The sequence below is a fragment of the Xyrauchen texanus genome, chromosome 2 (genome assembly GCF_025860055.1).
Source record: "Xyrauchen texanus isolate HMW12.3.18 chromosome 2, RBS_HiC_50CHRs, whole genome shotgun sequence".
Classification (NCBI taxonomy): domain Eukaryota; kingdom Metazoa; phylum Chordata; class Actinopteri; order Cypriniformes; family Catostomidae; genus Xyrauchen; species Xyrauchen texanus.
The window spans coordinates 17,445,601-17,467,356 of NC_068277.1; the positions used below are offsets into that span (position 1 = coordinate 17,445,601).

At 36.6% G+C, this 21,756-nt stretch overlaps 1 protein-coding gene across 1 annotated transcript in view; it reads left to right on the forward strand.

Moving 5' to 3' along the window:
- The first annotated feature begins 41 nt into the window (after positions 1-41).
- The window catches only part of LOC127656505 (echinoderm microtubule-associated protein-like 2), a 60,245-nt gene continuing 38,530 nt past the window's right edge, over positions 42-21,756 (forward strand). The window contains exon 1 of the mRNA XM_052144888.1: positions 42-437. Coding sequence (XP_052000848.1) covers positions 413-437 — 25 coding nt within the window. The 5' untranslated portion in view covers positions 42-412. The remainder of the gene's footprint in view (positions 438-21,756) is intronic.

Sequence of the window (21,756 nt, forward strand, 5' to 3'; positions counted from 1 at the left end):
AAGTTATGCTTTTCTGTTTTTTTTCCTGAGCTTTGTGTTGGGAAACTGTACAGCCATCATAACTCTACATTAACTTATTTCTGTATCGCGTTCTGCGAATACAAGGTTGAATTAGAAATCTCAAATGCTCAATCAACTTTACATGGGCACTGTTCCTCCACCGTGCAGTTAGTGCACTTGCCCCGCGTGATTCACTCACCGCTCATTTCCTGGATTCGTGATTTCACATTGTAACTAGCAAACCTCGATATCTCCACTGCACGCTGTCATGTGTGTGTGTGAGGTTCATTGCAGCGCTTGGCAATGCTGTTGACACCGTGTGTGGATATATGCAGTTCGTTTCTGCCAATGGGATGTACTAGTATAATCAAATATTCTAGAGATCTATAAGGAGTATTGTTTTGACTCAGACATGGATGGATCTACGAATAGTCTTGGTGAGTTGACAAATCACAGGCTTGGATGTGTCAAACAAAACGTTCAATGTACTCCAAAATTGCTTAATGCCAAATTTGAGTTATAGAGATATTGTTGAAGAGTACGTTTTAAGTATGCAATTGTGCATATTACAGTAAAACTAATCCAGTACTGTCAGTTGCCTTTTTTGATCGTCTTTCATTTTACATAGCTTTTTTTTATTTTTTTATTTTTTATTTTTTTATACCGTCAAAACGGATTTATGTCGCAGATAAAGTTTATTGAAGTGTGTCTCTGTCACTAAAGTGTGCAACAAATAGTCTGAAAATCACTGACACTGTCAGACTCCCTTTACTATTCTAAAGTTTCCGCCAAAGTGCAATATTTATAGTTAATGTCAAAAGAAATTAAGATGTCAGAAAGATTACGAAGGCTCTTACACAGCTTGAAGGGAATTCTATATGCATTTATTTTGATTTCACTCAAGTAACATTAACTGCAGTAATTAACTATGCTATTTTGGCGGAATTCTATGTTTACATTGGTGAATTTGTTTAAATGACGGTGCAATTTAACACTCGGAAGTAACTTTTCTCAATGTGTTTTTTTTTCTTTCTTTCTTTTTTCGTGCATGGATGTTTATTCACTTCTAGATAACTTATTCAGTTAATCCATACACTTTGTCAGCATGTTTTAGTTTAGCTGTTCCATTCGGCTTCTATTGAAACACCCACAACAACAACAGCGAATAACAGCAGTTAATTGCGCCATCTTTAAAAAAAAAAAAAAAATGAAGCAACGCCTCGTTTACTCTGCAGGCCTTCAAAGTTCTGCCACTTTTCTAAATGACTCGGACATTTCGAATCAAATCACTTTTATTGTCACACAACCATATACACAAGTGCAACAGTGGGTGAAAGTCTTGGGTGCAGTTCCGAGCAACATAGCAGTCATGACAGTGATGAGACAATTTACAATAAACATCAGATTTACACAACTAGAAGCAACACAACAATTTAGAACTCTTCATTTTAATCAACGAAGCCTCGTGCAAGTATAAACATCTTCGTTGATTATAATGGCCGCGTTCTAGTTTGTCGCCTCGAGTCTTGCAATGAAGCTGTTACAGATTCTCAGTGTTGAATGGATTCGTTGTGTAGTGTCTGTAGCGGTGCCACGACATGTGCTATTGTTTTGTTTACTGCCTTGTAACCCGCCTGGGCCAGTGGAGGTCAGTTAATGTAATGTGGAGGAAGCCCTCTGGCATCGGCTGACTTCCACACAATGCTTTTATAGCAAAGGCTTCATTTCTTCTAGTCTGTCTTGCTGTAATGGGCTCTCTGTCTCTCTTTAGTGCCACTAAGTCTGGATCATGTCAGAAGAGTTGATTGTTAAAATTCTACAAGCCAGATTATTGTGCAGGCTGATTGACAAGTTGACAGGGTTCTAAATGCCTTAAAATGTGTTGGTAACACTTTACAATAAAGTTCCATTTGTGAACATTTTACAGCATTTATTAATCTTTGTTAATGTTAGTTGATTAAAAGACAAATTGTTAATTGTTAGATCATATTAGCTAGTTCATAGTGCTATAACTATTGTTAACATATACAACTTTTTTATTTAATAATGTAATATTCTATGTTAAAACATTAACCAAGATTAGTACATGTTGTAAAATATTGTTCATTGTTAGTTCATGTTAACTATTGTTGTTAGCTAATGTTAAAAAAAATGGAACCTTATTGTAAAGCGTTACAAAAGAGCATTACTGTGGATGCAGTCCATATCTGGGTGTCTGCAAATACGTAGACCCTTTGATTACGTATTTTAATTAGATGAGCCACCAGCAAAGACCTTGGATCGGTCTGCATAAAAAAAGTTTTACATTTAGGCTACATAGTAATTTTAAATATTAAACAGTTGGTAAGTTTGGTTGTACGTATGCTAATGGCCCATTAAAACTTCAAAGCAGAGATTCCCAAACTAGGGACCTTTGATTTGGACCACCTAGCCACATATGACAATATTAATGCAGCTCTTCATTGCATTAGTTAAGCAGATTGCAGAATAAAGTTTTTTATATTATAAAATCATAAAGGAGGGAAACCAGGGCAAATTGAATATTTTAATATAATACAGTTTGATACGGTACAACGTTTACTTTGGGTCCACGGCCCTCAGTCAAGTTAGATTTTTTGGCCCTTCATAGGAAAAAGTTTGGGCACCTCTACCTTAAAGGGATAGTTCACCCAAAAATTAAGATTCTCACAATATTTACTCACCATCATGCCATCCCAGATGTGTATGACTTACTTTCTTCTGCTGAACACAAACGGAGATTTTTATATGAATATCTCAGCTTTGTGGGTCCATACAATGCAAGTAAATGATGGCCAGAACTTTGAAGGTCCAAAAAGTACATAAAGGCAGCATAAAAGTAATCCATAAGAATCCAGTGGTTTAAACCATATCTTAAGAAGTGATATGATAGGTGTGGGTGAGAAACAGATCAATAAGTAAGTCCTTATTTAAGTCTCCACTTTCACTTCCACGTGGTGGTTCTTTTGTTTTTGGCTATTCGCATCCTTGCGCATATCTCCACCTACTGGACAGGAGGAGAATTTATAGTAAAAACTGTCTTAAATATTGATCTGTTTCTCACCCACAGTTGTTATAGCGCTTCTAAAGATATGTATTAAACCACTGATTCCTAGAGATTATTTTTATGCTGCTTTTATGTGCTTTTGGTACCTTCAAAGTTCTAGTAACTGGCCACCATTCACTTGCATTATTTGGACCTACAGAGCTGAATTATTATTATTTTTTTTAAATCGTCATTTCTTTTTAGCAGAAGAAAGCAAGTCATACACATCTGGGATGCCATGATGGTGAGTAAATAATGAGAGAATTTTCATTATTGGGTGAACTATCCCTATAATGACATCTAAATGTAAATAGTAGTTGCAATGGTTTTCAATATCTGTGCGGAGATGTGTCAAAATTAAATTTCTTTGATCTTTAAACTCCTACATTGTATCACAAATGATTATTTCAGTCTGGAAGATGTCAGACTCATAAATGCATGATTTACTCTGTCTCTCTCTGTAGTCTCTACTGTAGTCTCTATGGATGTTTAGCAGTCAAGTGTTTGTCATGTGTACAGAGACATGATAATGTGTTTTTCAACTCACTTGACTCCTTAACAAAAACAAATCTAATTAAGTTTAAAAGAAACAATTTCACATGGCAAATTAGAATCAAATCAATAAAAAAGAATTATCTTGTGAAGTCAAATGATTGTAACTCAGATGCAGTTGTTTGGAGAAAACAAAGATCAGAAGCACAACTAAACCTCCAAGCTAGTTCATTTTGCTGTCTTCTTCAAAATAACCTGAGAAGAATGGGTTCCATTGACAAGTTGCATCATCAAGATGCACTTTTAAAGTTTTCTCTTTCATAGTGGGAGGTGAGTAAGAATGAACATGCAGGGGCGGACAGTGCCACACAGAAACTTCCGCCGTAGCCATGAGCGATGTGACTCAAAACTGACAGGAAATAGAGCAACGAGAGGTGGGCAAACTGAAGTGGGGTAGTACCACAAGGCTTATGATACTTTCATTTATTTAGCGATACTTTCATCTATTATGTCGTGGTTCAAAGTGAAATCAGACACTTACTAATATTAGAAGGATTTTGTACAAATTTATGTCAAAGTTTGTTGAAATTATTGCATAATCAGGGATTGGTGCTTTCCAAATATATCACAGGCTCTTTCAGCTAAGCAGTTTTGCATGTAGCATATGGTTTTATAAATCATGGTTGAAGTGCAGTCACCTCATCCATCCCAGCTTCTCATGAGCATTTCATTTATTTTAGGGAACAGTTATTTCATCTGGACTTGCCAGACTGATGTTGTGGGAATTCAGCGGCAGGAAGCCAAATTTTTTTTTCTATGCTAAAATCGGTCTCAATTTTTTTAATTCTGAACTGCTGAGGCTGGTACTATAGTTGAACACATGCACAAACTTTCACACGACGCTTTACGCAAGCAGAAGACATGAGCAAACTTCTGAAATAAATATTTGAGTAGTTATTACATTACTCCTAAACCAAGCCCTAAACCTAACCCTAACTCAGATATGACTGAGACCAAAACACTGTTCTTTCACTTGCTTGGATGGCTTTGAATGGATGTGAAATGAAAACAGGGACTATGAAATGTGTTTTATTTTTTTCCAAATTCCATTTTACTCTATTATTATTTGTATATATTTTATTAGATTTTTTTTAAAATATATTTTAAATTTCTCATAGAACTTTAATCAAATGGAAACAGAACAATTCATTTTAAACATACCATTGCATTATTTTTTTATTAAATGAAGTGCGTTTATACAGATACAAAGCCTAATAGCTTACATATTTTCAGAAAATATGACTTGATAAGCAGTTTGCTTTATGACTGATGAGGGAGAGACTCCGTTAGAAGTTACAACTTTGAGAATGAACCAGGAAGTTTCCGAATGGTTATTTGATAAATGTATTTATTTATTGTAGTGTTTTTTGAGCAGTTTTGCAACGATGGATGAGCAACACACACACACAAATACTGTTACAATGTTCACTATGAGCTATAACGAAACAACACACACAAACAAACAAACATGTCTGTCAACAGTCGTGGGCAGGGCCTGTACGAAGTGATGTCACTTTGTACAGAATCTCCGAATGGCTTGTTCTGAGACTGTTTGTTCCGCTTATGATTAATGGGGATTAAAAAAAAAAAAGGACTGGGTGGATTTCTGTCATTATAGCGTGGTTGTGTACACACACTGCCAACACACATTTATGTTCAAAAGTGAATTTTTCATAATAGGTCCCCTTTAAGAATATTCAGACATATGGGGTCTGGGTAGCTCAGCGAGTAAAGATACTGACTACCAAACCTGGTGTCGCGAGTTCGAATCCAGGGCTTGGTGAGTGACTCCAGCCAGGTCTCCTAAGCAACCAAATTGGCCCAGTTGCTAGGGAGGGTATAGTCACATGGGGTAACCTCCTCATGGTCGCTATAATGGTGGGGCGCGTGGTGAATTGTGCGTGGATGCCGTGGAGAATAGCGTGAAGACATGCTAGGTCTCCACTGTAACATGCTCAACAAGCCACTTGATAAGATGTGTGTGTTGACAGTCTCAGACGCGGAGGCAACTGAGATTCATCCTCCGCCACCCGGATTGAGGCGAGTCTCTATGCCACCACGAGGACTTAGAGCGCATTGAGAATTGGGCATTCAGAATTGGGGAGAAAAATAGAATATTCAGACATTGAAAGTATAAAATCGGAAGTATAAAAATTAAAAAACATTTAAATTAGGAAGGCCCCTCTCCATCTCCAAATGCGTTTTTGTCCCCAGCTGGATTGGATTGTTACAGTATGTTTTAGATGAGCTTTTAGGTTAGTTGTATTGACACTTTTCATTGCCACTGTTTTTAAACAAAGTTGGCATACCAGCTTGTTCACATTAATGGACTCTCCTCTCTCATTCGGCTCAAAGCTAAAATGTTCCCACACCGGAGCTGTGGAATGCAGCTTTGAAGCCAAGTCCATTTGGACTTCTTCTTTTAAACATTAAGCATCATCATGTGCTTGTCCTTTGGACAAGTAAATTGGTCATTCACTTGTCCGAGTAAAAATGTTACTTGTAAAAAGTTACTAGCCTGTATGAATTTCTCTCTTCTGAGGAACACAAAATTAGATTTTTGGCAGAATGTTAGTCACAGTCACTATCCACTATTACTGCATCTTTTTTCTCTCTGTAAAATATAAGTGGAATGAGACTGAATCTAACATTCCCACTAACATCGTCTTTTGAGTTCCACGTAAGATAGAAAGTCAGACAGGTTTGGAACAACATGAAGGCAAGTAATGATGACAATTTTTGCTAACACTTTACAACAAGGTTCATTAACATTAGTTAATGCATTAGCTATAATGAACAAATAATTAACATATACAACATTGTATTTTAATGTATGAAAATGTATTTGTGAACTGGGTTGATTGGAGCAATGGAGGAGTCAGGAGACAACGAGGCAGGTTTAAGTTCAGTCCTTTTATTGTTCCCTTTTTTTCCAAGCACACAGAATCAGCGGTCACCGTCGATAACAACTTAATGTTCCTTTGTGAAGCTATATGTATGTGTATGTGTGTGTGTGTGTGTATATATATATATATATATATATATATAGGAGCACTCTTGCGACACATTCTCTCGCTGTCGTGCTTTCTGGTCTCTCTCTACCTCTCTCGACACTTGGCGTTCCTTAAATGTCTGTCTCCATATCACTATAATAAGAGCTATATGAGACACAGGTGTTAGAGGTAATTACAAACCAGGTGACAAGCCTTACCGCTCTCTCTCTCTCCCGCAGACCGACACGCGACCACGCCCCCATGCCACAGTATAATATACTGTATGTTGGAATTAACATTAGCCAAGATTAATAAATGATAAAAAGTGGTGTTTATTGTTAGTTCATGTTATTTGATGTATTTAATTAACGTTAACAAATGGAACCTTTTTGTAAACTGTTACCCAATTTTCGTTTTTGGGTAAATCATCTCTTTGAGAATACAAGCCAATTCTCACCAGTTGCATTAAAAACGGCTGTTTAATATTGACAAAATGCATTGACATTTTCAACAGATAAAATCCTGAGAGAACCTTTCTGCTAAATCAGTTTTGTTGTATTTTCAAAACAGATATACATATTAAAGATAGATGATATGTTTTGTTCATGGCACATACCTTGGATACATACATTAGATGGAGCTCTAGAAAGATGAGAGATGTAACGGGTATTCAGGATTATGCATCAGTCTGTTTTAAGCGTTTCTCTTCACTGTACAGATGATATTATTACACAAAGCATTTTTGCAATTTCTTTCTTGCTGTATTATGAGGGAGCACCAAGATGGGACGAGACCAAATTAGATTTCTCCAACGTTGCACGCTTGCTATGAAGACAGCTTTGTTGATTATAAACAGGAGCAATAGTTTTATCGCATCGCTTGCTTATAGAGATGAGGTACAACACCATTTGCATGTTCAATTAACAGGTTTATACACATTTATGTATGTCAAATCTAAAGTTCAGTAGATATGGTCAGGCAAGTAAAGTACTCTTTAACTTGCCCATTCAAAACTTCCACTTGTCCCGGACAAGTGTGACTGTCGGGCATTGTATGAAACATATTAGCGTGTGTGTGTGTGTGTGTGTGTTTACGAGGACATTTCTAGTGTCCCCATAATTTAAATGGCTTAAACATATTAAACAAAGTTTTATTGAAAATTTAAAAATGCAGAACATTTTTTGTGAGGAATAGGTCTGGGGTTGTGTTAGGTTTAGGGAATAGAATCTATAGTTTGTACAGTATAAAAATCATTATGTCTATGGAAAGTCCTCATAATGATAGGTAGACCAACGTGTGTGTGTGTGTGTGTGTGTGTGTGTGTGTGTGTGTCTCTGACAAAAAAGAGCAGACGAGAGCACATACGCAGTGCGACTGGCTAAAATGTTGGTGACATTCATAAACAAACACGCATGTAAACACAATGATCGAGGTCATGTCCATATATTGTACGATAAGACGATAACATAATTATTGTGACAGGCCTATATATGTCCATTCATACATTCATTTGATCCCAAATATGTCAAATTCCGTGACATTCCACATTATGTAGTTAATTATTTTTTGACTGAATTCTGTGATACGGTCCATGCTTTACTCATCGCAGAAATCAGAGGGTCATATGAAAGGCGGAAGCATATGAGTAGTAATTACATTAACCCTCTGGGGTCTGAGGGTGTTTTGTGCCCTGGAGAAGTTTTGACATGCCTTGACATTTGTGCTTTTTCAGTTGCTTAAAAACATATTAATGACTTAAGTCTGATAACACTGCATTCAGCACAAACTAGGCTACAATAATATGTGAGCAACATGTGTGTACATGTTTGTATTTTTGAGAAAACGTTTATGCATGGTTTTTGAAAAAACAAAATTAAGTAATTGAAATAAGGCCATATAACACATACTAAACATCTGTCCACAAGCCTTTTGAGAACTGGATCTTGTAGCCTAGAGTTTTTGCTACAAAATGATGTGAAAACCATCCTGATCAAAACAATATAGTACTTTAACTTTTGTAAGACACTTTTAGTGTTAGAAATGTCATATGCGAGGAGGCGTGAACTATCATGAATATTGAGGTGATTCACACCTGAGGAGACAAAAGACCCCTCCCCTTGGCCCATCAATGTGGAATGTGACAGAAAAGAATGAATGTGAGGAGACTTAATGATCAAAATCAAGTTTTAAGTTAAAATAATTAATCTGACTATACATTTTCTTTACATAAAGACTTAATTTTAGACCTACACTACCGTTTAAAAGAAGTCTCTTCTGCTCACCAAGACTGCATTTATTTGATCCAAAATACAGTAAAAACATTGTGTGAACTAATTTTACAATTTAAAAGAACAGTTTTCTATTTGAATATATTGTAAAATGCAATTTGTGATCAAAGCTGAATTTTCATCATCATTACTGCTGTCTTCAGTGTCACATGATCCTTCAGAAATCATTACAATTTTATGTTGTTTCCGCTGTAACCCCAGAGTGTTAATATAGCCCTAACCTAAATCTAACCTTAACAATACTGAGACAAAAACAGCGTTCTTTCATTTACTTCTTTGCAAATGTAGTAGCTCACTATCCAGAGATCAAAAAGCAGAATATGACAAACTACTACATTAATTTCCCACATGATCATGTTGACTTTGGCATGACAGTCACTATAGTATGGTATTTGACATTATGGTATCCGTTTTTAGTTTTTCAGGGTGTGAAAACATTTTCTGCTGCAGACAGAAAAATCTTCACAATTCAGTAAAATTCTTTACTGAAAAAACAAGACATGAACGAACAAGCCTCTTCACTTTTTCTGTGCTAGGCATTATCTTGATATCTGCAATCTTTTGTTATAGGAATGTCTGATGTTTGTCAAGTATGTATGGTGGTCATAGAGAAAATCTGGATATGTGTGAATCAGAATAGGACACTATCCTTACTATTTCTGAAGTATGCCAGATGTGTAATGTATGCACCGATACCACTTTTTCTCTTCCGATATCCGAAATCTCAGTATCGGCTAATATCGATCACGATCCGTTATCAATGTTGTTGTTTTTGCTGTTTAGAATATCTTTACATTATTGTGTGGAACTAATTGGGAGTTATCTTTAATATGTGAAGAAACACAAACCTCTAATTTCACATTATTTCAATATAAATGTATAGCTGATTAAGAAAAACTTTATTGTTAACTAGAGGTCGACCGATTAATCGGCCGATTTTTTGCATTTTTAACATAATCGGCATCGGCCAATATCCACGCATATCAAGCCGATTATTAGGCAGGCGCATCTGTGGGCAGCCTAGTGTTGTCGTGGAACACGTGTTCAACGCACACTGCCCCTAGTGTCATTTTCCAGCAGAGTGAGCAGACCTCATCCAGTGCCTAAGGAAGGAGCTAAGTTCCTTGGAGAAAACAGTAAGGATTAAATTTGTATAACTTCTTTATATTTAATTAAAAACTTTTGATATGTTACAGTAACTACTACTGCCAACTTAAAAAAAAAAATGCGATAGGCGACATGACGTTCGGCTACTTTGGATATTGATAGCGTAGTTGATGTTGCATTATCACAGCAGAAGGGTTGCTATCATGTCACAATAAGCAAGAATTTTGCAATTACAGACGGTGAATCTGAGACTTTTATTTGTTCTGTTTGTGTGTCTTATATTTGAGAGGGTTGTCACTCAATGCAGAGAAATAAGTAATAAAAGATATACCAACGCACTATAGGCTATTGAAGGACTGGCTTTGGTAAGCTCGGACGTTATCGGTTCTGCTGTCGGTACTGGAGAAATTAAGAAAATACATTTATTATTGCTATAAAGAGAAAGTTATTTTATCTCGCCAGCCATTTCTATGTATAATAATATGAAACCATTTGTTTGTGATGCAATTTAGCTATTCGCAGTCAGAGAGAGAGAGAGAGAGAACTCGCTCACGTGGTGCCACAGCGAGCACAACACGAGCCCTGCATAATGAGTGACAGAACTAAACATTCAGACATAGCCTGGTTTAGATCTGTGATATTAGTTGATTAGTTGATTTTATTTTAGATTTCGCCTTCCAAAGATTCTAAAAAGAGTATTTATACATAAGCCGCATTCTTTCTAGCACAACTTCCTTCCCTTCACAGCGGTGCACTGACATTTCTCCCTAAAACTCAAACTTAACGTCAGAATCAACAGGATCGGTGATTGTTGTAAAATGCTACTGTTGCTAAATTGCGGGACGCGTTTAATAATAAAAAGAGCGCAAGAGATACCGTTCCCAAGGCGGCGCGTGCTCCGAAACACACCGCAAAGAGACAAGCAAACTATAGGCTAATTTGGGTTTCATGTGCGCGTCTAAACGATCAACTATACACAAAAATATGTCAAAACGACCGGCTTGGAGATTCACTTAAACACAGTTTATGTCTTAAATGGACGTAGTTATGGAAATAGTTGGGGAGAAAATATGCTGCATCAGGAGCCTATTAGATCTGAACTCGGTCTTAAAGGGGAAGCTGTCTATTAAACATGTGACGATTGAGCCATTACTGCGAATCAAACAACAAAAGGCAAAGAGAAAATCACTTATAGCTCTTGAATGAATAACCTCTGCATTAATAAGCATTAATCTATCTATGATAAACTATCCAGTGTTAATTTACAATTGATTACTTTATTAGATTTCTTTTTAGACCACACCTGAACAGTATTGTTAGTACGGTAGACCTTCCTGAAATTAAATCACTGTGCCTATATAACGTTTATCTTTGTGTAATAAATATATATATATATATATATATATAACAAAAAGAACCGTTAAGAATACCGTTAAAGTACCGGATCGATAAGCAGTATCGGTAAGATAGTAATACCATTAAAACCTTAACGATACCATCCCTAGTTATGCCTGTGCTTCTCTTGGATGCTCTGAATATTGGATTACGTGTCTGGATTGCCCCTTAATTAAAGCTGCATTTGGATCTCAACCTTCGTGTCTCGGAGCAGTTCGTAACACCTGCTTTGTTTATTTAATATATTTGTTATACATTATTTATACAATATGTTTTTACATTATACATTTTTTATTTAATTTAAGTGTATAAGTGCAGATTGGTCAAGTGTTCAATAAATGTATTTGCTGAGAAATTTTGTCTATCTTAAGTAATTATTTGTGTTACATTTTATCTTTCAAATAAAAGGTTCAAATAAGAGGTTAAAAACAAGCACATATCGGCCAAAATAAATCGGCAGCATTAATCGGCCATCGGCCGACCCGGATTTCAAAAGATCGGCATCGGCCTGAAAAAAAACAATATCGGTCGACCTCTATTGTTAACTAGTATACTGGATAATGTAGCAGCAAAATTAACAGTAATTCCAGTCATGCACCTTTAACTTTAAAATAATCTGGCTTTTATTTTGACATTCAATTTCGGAATAATATATCATAATAGTAATATATATAGTAATATATCTCAATCATGCACTTTTAACTTTCAAACCCTCACGCTTTTATTTTGACATTCTGAGCTCTCCAGGAAGTCCTGTATGTGTCTTTATGTAGGTAAATTCACAGTAGTTTAATTAGTTTCTTATTCGAATTCTGGTAAAAATGCTCCTCTGGTGCCCTTCTAAATGCGTATAAGTGAACCGAACTTTTGAGCATCTACATCAGATGTTGTTCGTGAGTAGCACTCAAATATTGTGGACTGCGTGAAGGCTAAAAATAGCCGTGTGTGTGTGTCAACAGAGCAGCACATTCACTATGCACTACACGTGCATTTTATATATTTACTTAATAAACACAGACTTTTGTGATTCACAGAGCTATCGCACGTCTTCAAATGGCTTTGAATGAAATGCGAGTCATATGAACATCTTTATTTATGTTTTTATGGTTCTTTTATACCATTTTTGGAGCTTGACAGTAACGAACCTGACTAACATGCAGTATTAGATTTGGATCGGGCTCGACCTACCGATACCCGATCTGTCTAAAAACATCAGTATCGGAACCTGTGCATCCCTAGTATATTGTGCACAGTATGCAAATATTCTGTATGAGTAGAATACCGTTTCCCAAAATGCAATGTGCATGACATCGTACATTTACACATGCACTTATCTCTTAACTTTTTATTTACGAAGTGATAACTGGATGCTACTGTTTAATTAAGCATGCACATTATGAGATGAAGCAGTGTAGCATGCTACTGTTTGAAATGTTTATCATTATTATTCAAAATGTTTCACATATTTTTCTAAACATTTGCCAGTATTCTGAGTATACTGCACAGCAAGCAGTATGCCAGTATTCCATTCTTAAACTAGCCTCAGTTCAAAAAATGTGGGTAAGGCTACCTTTAATTAGGTGAGAAATGTATCGGCACAAACCCTGCTCACAGATTAGAATACCGTATAGAAATTGGAAACCTGCGTTATTTTTATCAGTAAATATTTACCTGAAGGCCTATTCAACAAACATAAACTGACTGAATTAACGAAAAGCTAAATGATTTGCCCCTGAAATGCATTCATGAGATGACATTCTGGTATGTTTTAATATTTATATTTGGTCAATGGTTGTGAAATAAGATATGAGATGTTTATCCACCATTTCAGCTTTGCTTACAAGACTTGATTACTTGATTAGACTATCTTGATAAACACATTTATGCATATGGTTTGCATTAGCAGTGAGATCAAAACATATACGGAAATGGAAGGGGAATGAGGGAGTATAGTTTAGGACCTTGGTTGATTTTTACTTGGGAAAGAAACCATCCAGACCAAATCCAGATTAGTTTTGGTCATTTCAATCTTTCCCTTTCAGCCGGCTTTCAGGCAGATTTTCTCCTGAGATATAGGATTGGTTGTGTTCGGAATCAAATACTAGTCTACTGCATAATGCCGAGTGTTTACTGTATATACTGTACTGTATTCTGCAAGAGACATCTATTTATCTCAACATTTAATGAGGTTATTTAGAATTTTTTATTGAAGTTTGTGCCAAAATGTGTAATATCTGGTTGTCCAATTAAATAATGAATTAAGAAAAAGATTTTATTACTTCTGATTTATTCGTCACACAGGAATGAATGATCAACTTGAGTGCATAGCATTGTTGGATGAAGTATCCTCAGCAATGTGCTCTGTTGTAAACTGTATATTTTGTAAAAATGTAGTTGCTCACCAATGTATCAAATGCAGACAAAAATGTGTATACTATGCACAGTATTCATACTGTATTTTATGGTGGTATAATATTATGAACATAACCTTAGAAGCTCATGTCAAACACAAACAATTCTTCTTAATTCATATGTTAGCACCTTCTCCAATATTGCCAAATTATTAAAAGTTTGCATAGTCTAAATGTGAATGAAAGTTCTCCCTAACATTGTTCCTCATTTACAAGGTTTGTTTTCCTCTATCATAAGCAAAGAGAAAGTAACAACTTCCAAATAAAGAAAATGTAAAAACATTTGGAGAAGAAACCCCAGATAAACACAAACCACTAATGTGTTCCTCATGTGCACAGAAGTGCAGTTGGCCCGCTCACTACGCTCCCTTATAGATGTTTCTCAGAGCAACCAACAACCAACTGACTTTCTGAATATCTTGGACGTAAACTCTGCACATGAATCTTAGACTTAGTGTTAATGAAACCAAACAAACTTTGGCACCACATTAAGATGCGTTCACTTTTATTCTTTAACTAACATTTTCTTGCTTCCTGGTTTCTAAAACTAGCAGTTTAAATTCATTTAGACCAATTAAAGCATTTTACTCTTTTACTGCTTGTTGCTATCTTTGTCTTTCTTGCCCACTTCTTTCTTAGATTGCAGACGTACTGAGCCACATAATCATGGCCATGATAGTGCCAGCCACACCAGCTTACTGGCATTTTCTGCATTTCTGTATATTGGCCCCCCTGATTTTATTTTAATAAGTGTAATCAAAACACAACCCCTTATTATTTCCTTTATGAGTGGTTTCTTACCATAATAGCAGCAAGGCATTTAGTACTTGAATAGTCATGCATAGGAGTGTCACAATGTTAATGTTTTTTAGCCATAGCTTCCATATTCTTACTGTTTAATAACCGTGATCAACAGGTCTGTTGAGGACGCTGTATCCCTATGTCTCCATTCCATTCTACAGCACCTGGAGGTCAAAGGCAATCATGCAAAGATCCTTTTTATAGATTATAGCTCTGCTTTTAACACAATTTTACCCAGCAAACCTTTTCTGAAACTCCAACAAATCGGGGTCCATAATTCTTTGTTACTGAATCTGGGATTTTCTGGTGCAGAGAACACAAGTGGTAAAAATAGGCAATAACATCTCTAATGTTAAGCATATTAACACTGGAGCCCCTCAGGGGTGTGTTTTGTCACCTCTTTTATATTCAGTATACACAGATGATTGCACATCACACACTGAATCTGTTAAAATGTTTAAATTTGCAGATGATACAACAATAGTGGGGCTCATTTCTGGGGATGACGATGTTGCCTATAGGAAAGAGGTCCTCGCATTGATTGAATGGTGTTCCAACCACAATTTAGAGTTAAATGTCTCCAAAACTAAGGAGCTAGTGGTTGACTTCAGTAGAAGGGGAAGTTGTCCCAGCCCCTGTACATTAATGGGGAGGTGGTGGAGCGGGTGGACAGTTTTAGGTTTTTAGGTACTACGATATCATCATCTTTAAAATGGGATGATAACATAACTACCATTACTAAAAAAGCCCATCAGAGGCTTTTTTTCCTTTGACAGCTGAGGAAATTTGGAGTTGCTTGCAAGGGTACCTTGCAGTTCTACCAGGCTGCCATCGAGAGTGTCCTTACTTTTTCTATTACTGTCTGGTATGGCAACTCTACTGTCCAGCAGAGGTCTCAGCTAGACAGGATAGTGAATACAGCCTCAAAAATCATTGGCTGCAAACTCTCCCCAATCTGTGAGATCTACGATTCCCGTATTCGTCGCAAAGGCCTTAGAATCCTACAAGATGACACTCACCCTGCCAACTCCCTTTTCTCCATACTTCCATCAGGAAGAAGGTTAAGAGCTATTAAGACAAAAACCTCCCGCTTCCTCAATAGTACATATTGCAGAGCTATAAAATCTCTGAACAGCCCTCAACCCATGAACCAGTCACTTATGGAAAAAAGGCTCTCTTAACGAGTCTGCAGTATTTGCATATTTTTGCATTATTGGCACTCATTTTTTTTATAGTGTTTTATTATACTTTTTATATATTTTATGACAACCATCAGTGTTTTTTATCGATTCTATCTATCTATTGTAGAGTTGTGGATTTGCGCTCTGTATTCATATGTAATTGTCACTCCTATCTGACGTCAGCCACTATAGTATCCTGGACTGTCATCCAAGTACGTGGTGAGCGGTGTGTTCCTTTTACTTTTATCTGTCTGTGTTAAGTGTCATCCCGTAGGGGATATCGTTGTGTATATAATTGTTCTATGTCTTTGGTTGCATTTTGTTGTTATGAGCACGCTGAAGCAAATCCCTAACAACTTGTACTGAGTTGTATGGCAATAAAGTATTGAATCTGAATCTGCATTTTAATCGCGGTTAATTGTGAAAACGGGTACTCGCGACATCCCTTGTCATGCAGCATTTTACATGTTTGGTTACAAAGTTAAAACATTGATGCTGTAAATGCTGTTAAAACAAACAAACTTAAAAAAAAAAAATTAATAATTTGTGAGCTTGGATGTTAGTGTTTTTTGTAGAGATGCACCGAATGCAATTTTCTTGGCCGATTCCGATTTCTGATTTTTTTACAAAAAAATCAGGTGACCTGCCGAAACCGATTTTTTTCCGATTTTCTTACTAAGAACTATTATTGACTGCATATACAAACAAAATCTACCTTTCTTCAATGCTAAATTTTATTTTCATAATAAAATAAATTATAAAAAATTTAAATTTCCCCCAAATTGCACTAATCAATCAGGATCTTCTCTCACTTAAACAACTCTCAAAATAAAGTGCTCTGTGACTGGAAAGAGGTAGAAATAACAATTAACTGCAAATGAGTTGCTTTATATAACAAAACAGATGTAATTTTCCACTATTTTTATAAATGGACCTTTTTCTCTTTATTATTCGTCTAACAAAACAATTTCACAGATTACAAGACATTGACATTAAGCTTACATTAGATGTACAAATATCAGTTGTAAAACTGATTGCTGCTTTGGGATCAGCTTGTAACCATACCTGTCAACACTCCCAGTTATCCCAGGAGTCTCCCGTATTTCACACCCATCTCCCGCCCCTCCCGTTTTTTTATTTCTCCCGGGAAACTCCCGTAATTTGTATGGCCCAAACCACGTTATATGAATATTCACATCAATATATTATTCCAAGATTGTCCAGTTGTCAGATCTTGTATGAAACGCATCCTACTCACACAATCGACACATCATACAAATTTATAATAATTTGTGACCTCAACCTGGCAACCAAAACCCAGCTGCTCTGTTGATATCTGCGCAGGCAGTACATGCAGGAAGTTGAATCAAGCATCACTGGTTAAATGGGAGGAGAAGACTCAGGTGGTGCTCCGCGAAAAAATGAATAAATATATATATATATATATATATATATATATATATATATACATACACACACACACGCACACAAACACATGTAAATTTAACAACAGCTGGACGGAAGAATTTTATTTCATATCCCGAAGCCATATCAACAATACCTTTTGCAATGTGTGTACCACTGATTTTAATATCGGACATGGTATTTTCGCTGCTCATATCAAGGAAAGATAGGAGAAGAGTTCTGGCTAGCTTTATCTGCTTTCCCTTTTTTAGCTTCTTTTTTAAAATGGGCATTTTCAGCTGGGTGATGGTGTTTTAAGTGTCTAAATTAGGTTTGTTGTTCCGAATGTTATTTTGGTGGTTCCCCCGCGGTTTACTTTAGCCTTACAATCATTACAAATTGCAAAATGTATGTATTCTTCACAGTGATGATCTTCCACGCCAATGACACGTTTACATGCAGCTGTGACATTATTTATGGAATGATATTCCGGACATTATTCAAAAGGAATTGCAAATTGTATTTGCAATTGCGTTTTCAATTTGTGGATGCATAAAATGTGACATAATCCAAACGCAATTGCAAATCGCGCATTACCGTTTGCATTTTACGTTTAAGCGCACAGTGACTGCCAAATTTCAAATGGAAAAGCAAGTCCGTTTGCAACTGTGTTTCCCATATCTTACGAGTTTTGGCCCTGTCATATTTAAATAGCAATTTCAATTACCACGTCTGCTTTTTCACTTTCTCAGCGTAGCCAGCCAAAACTCAAATGGAATACTAATTCCCTTAGTATTTCCATTTCCGATGCCTTACACGGAAACCTGTCAATCAGGGTCAAGGGTGGGATTATGCTATGGGCGTGTTTGTCTTGGGAAGTGACGTCACTCACAGTCGACGGTCAAGAGGTGATGCCCTGAACAGACGCCGGTTTATCAAATCAAATCAAATCAAATCACTTTATTGTCACACTACCATGTACACAAGTGCAACAGTAGGTGAAATTCTTTTGTGCAGTTCCGAGCAACATAGCAGTCATGACAGTGACGAGACATATACCAATTACAATAAACAACATACTTACACAACACAATTTACAAATCAAATGTACACATACTTACACAACACAATAATTATATACAATGTACAGTAAACAATACACACAATATACAATACAATAAGTAGGAGTATATGAAATATATATATATATATATATATATATATGTATAGTAGTATATTGAGGAGAATATGTTGACAGTCCAGTGTGAGATTATAGATGAATAAAGTGCAGTGCTAATTATTGATCGTGATAGACTGTGAGTGACGTCACTTCCCAAGACAAACACGCCCCATAGCATAATCCCACCCTTGACCCTGATTGACAGGTTTCCGTGTAAGGCATCGGAAATGGAAATACTAAAGGAATTAGTATTCCATCTGAGTTTTGGCTGGCTACATACACGACGCTGAGAAAGTGAAAAAGCAGACGTGGTAATTGAAATTGCTATTTAAATATGACAGGGCCAAAACTCGTAAGATATGGGAAACACAGTTGCAAACGGACTTTGCTTTTCCATTTGAAATTTGGCAGTCACTGTGCGTTCGCTTAAACGAAAATGCAAACGGTAATGCGCGATTTGCAATTGCGTTTGGATTATGTCACATTTTATGCGTCCACAAATTAAAAACGCAATTGCAAATACAATTTGCAATTCCTTTTGAATAATGTCCGGAATATCATTCCATACGTTATTGCCTGCGCCGCTGGCAACAAAACGGGCCGACTTGGAATCGGAAAGACGTGAGGCTGACCGGCCGGTCACCGGTCCGGGCCGAGTATGCGGAAAATCGGCTGATTCCGGTCCCTGGCCGGTCGATCGGTGCATCTCTAGTTTTTTTGTTAAGGAGATCAAGAAAACCAAAAAACATTATATGTACTATTGCTATTGATCTGATTTGACCAAACCACTTACGCTAAGTATTAAAGCGGTCATGAAATGGAGAAGCACATTTTCCTTGATTTTTAGGCATATAAGAGGTAACTGTACTATAAAAACTAACTGTACATTTCTGTAAACTCAAAACTTCCTCCCCAGTCTAAAAAGAGCATTTAACATCTAGTTTTGAAATATGTATGTTTATGATGTCATGAGACATCATTTGTATTTAAACATCCCATGGCCCCGCCCACTGGTGCTCAGTTTGAGAGACAGAGAGAGGGCAGGACAGACATGCCTATTGTGGCCAACTATTCCTGAACACCAAAGGGGACCCATCTGGAATATCAGGGAGGGGGGAATCCCAGAAATGTACATTGAAGGAGGGACACAAGCCATAGGGAGCAGAATGTCATGGAGACTTGGGCCATTAGGCAAACACCCAGAACACTCATGCAACTGCATTTACAACAGACAATTAACCAAATATTTTGGACACAATGCGCCTAAGAAAAAAAAACAATTTGTTTTATTTTATATTTTACTTTGTTGCAGAATAACTAAAATATAATAATTATGATAAACAAACAAACAAATTCTAAATATTATAATATTTTCAGGTTATTCCTTTAGACAGCATTACTACCAGAACATCTAGGCTCTGCCAACTTCTAAATGTATGATGTTTAATATTTATTTGATATTTAAAATATTGCACAGCTCTATCAATTAGGGATGCACTGATCCGATACCCAGATAGGTATTGGCTCTGATACTTAAGCATTTAGACGGATTGGTTATCGGCCCGACGTGTCCGATCCAAATCTGATACTGTGTGTTAGTCATGTTCGTTACTGTCAAGCTCTAGAAATTACATAAAAGAACCATTAAAACGCCATTAAAGTCATTCATATGACTCATGCATTTTATTCAAAGCCATTTGAAGACGTGCAATAGCTCTGTGAATCACAAAAGGCTGTGTTTAATAATTAAATATATAAAATACACTCGCAGCACCAGTGTGTCAGTGAATGGTGCTGGTTATACACACACTCGCAGCTATTTTTAGCCTTCACGCGGTGCCCAATATTTGAGCGCTTCTCGCGAACACCATCTCAGATGTAGATGCTCAAAAGTTCGGTTCACTTGTTGGGAAGTTGGATACAAGTTGGGACAGTATGAAAAACGCTAATAAAAACAAAAAGGCATTATTTGTAAATTGTATTCACCCTTTGCTATATTGAAAGCACTACAACTAAATATTATATGATGTTTTACCTTGTGAACTTCATTGTTTTTTTTTCAAATGTACTGTAATTTCAAATCAGATGATTGTAACATGCTCCAAAAACGTTGAACAGTCAAGTTTTTACCACTGTGAAACATCACCATTTCTTCTAATAACACTTGAAGATATGAATTTGTTAAGTTTAGAAAGTGGAATTTTCCAAAGGGATGGATTTTCCTCCATTATGTAGGTCTTCAGCTGCACATTTGTACTCATTGAAGATATCAGGTCTTCATAGCTGGATGATGCGCTTATTAATGTGCCACACATTCTCAATTGGAGATGGTCAGGACTGTAGGCATGCCAATCTAGCACCCTCACTCTCTGCTTACACAGCCATGCACTTGAAATCTGGGGAGTATGTGGTTTGAAGTTGTCCTGCTAGAAAATGCAGGGACGTCCCTGGAAATGACGGTGCTTGATGGCAGTATATGTTGCTCCAAAATTTATATATATCTGTCTGCATTCATGGTGTTCTCACAGATGTGCGAGTTACCCATTCCATGGGTACTGACACACCCTTGGCCCATACAGACACTGGCTTTTGGACTTGACGCTAATAATAGCCTGGATAACAAAACGGCTTTAAAATTTTGACTTCAGACCTCTTCTACTATCCATCTAAGATTAGACAGCGCTTCTGGACAGTGTTGATGTATGGCTTCTCCTTTACATAGTAAAGTCTTAACTTGCATCTGTGGATGCAGTGTCAAGTGGTGTTGACTAACAAAGGTTTACAAAAGTTATCCCAAGCCCATGTTCATGTTATCCATTACAGATAAAAAAATTAAAACAGTGACGTCTGAGGGATCAGAGATAACACGCATTCAGAAGTTGTTTTCGTCTTGCCCTTAATGCACAGAGATTTGACCAGATTCCTTGAATCTTTTAACAATATAACAATAACACTGTAGAGGGTGAAATGCCCAAAATCCTTCCAATTTGTCTTTTGGGATTATTGTTCTCAAAGTGCTGGATTATTGGCTGAAGTATCTGTTGGCAAATTGACAAGTCTTGAACAATCCTTGCTCTTGAAGGACTAGGCTGTTTTTGTAGGCTCCTTATACAGTATACATTATTATGGCACTATTACCTCACCTGTTTAACATTCACATGGTAAAACATCATATAATGTGTAGTTGTGGTGCTTTCAATATGGCAAAGGGTGAATATCATTTACAAATCACACTTTTTGTTTTTATTAGCATTTTTCACACTGTCCCATCTTTTTCGGAATTGGGGTTGTATAATGTCTAGATGTAGTGTAGGGGTGGGCGATATGACCAAAATACTATATCACGTATATCATGAAAACGATATATATCATGATCTAGA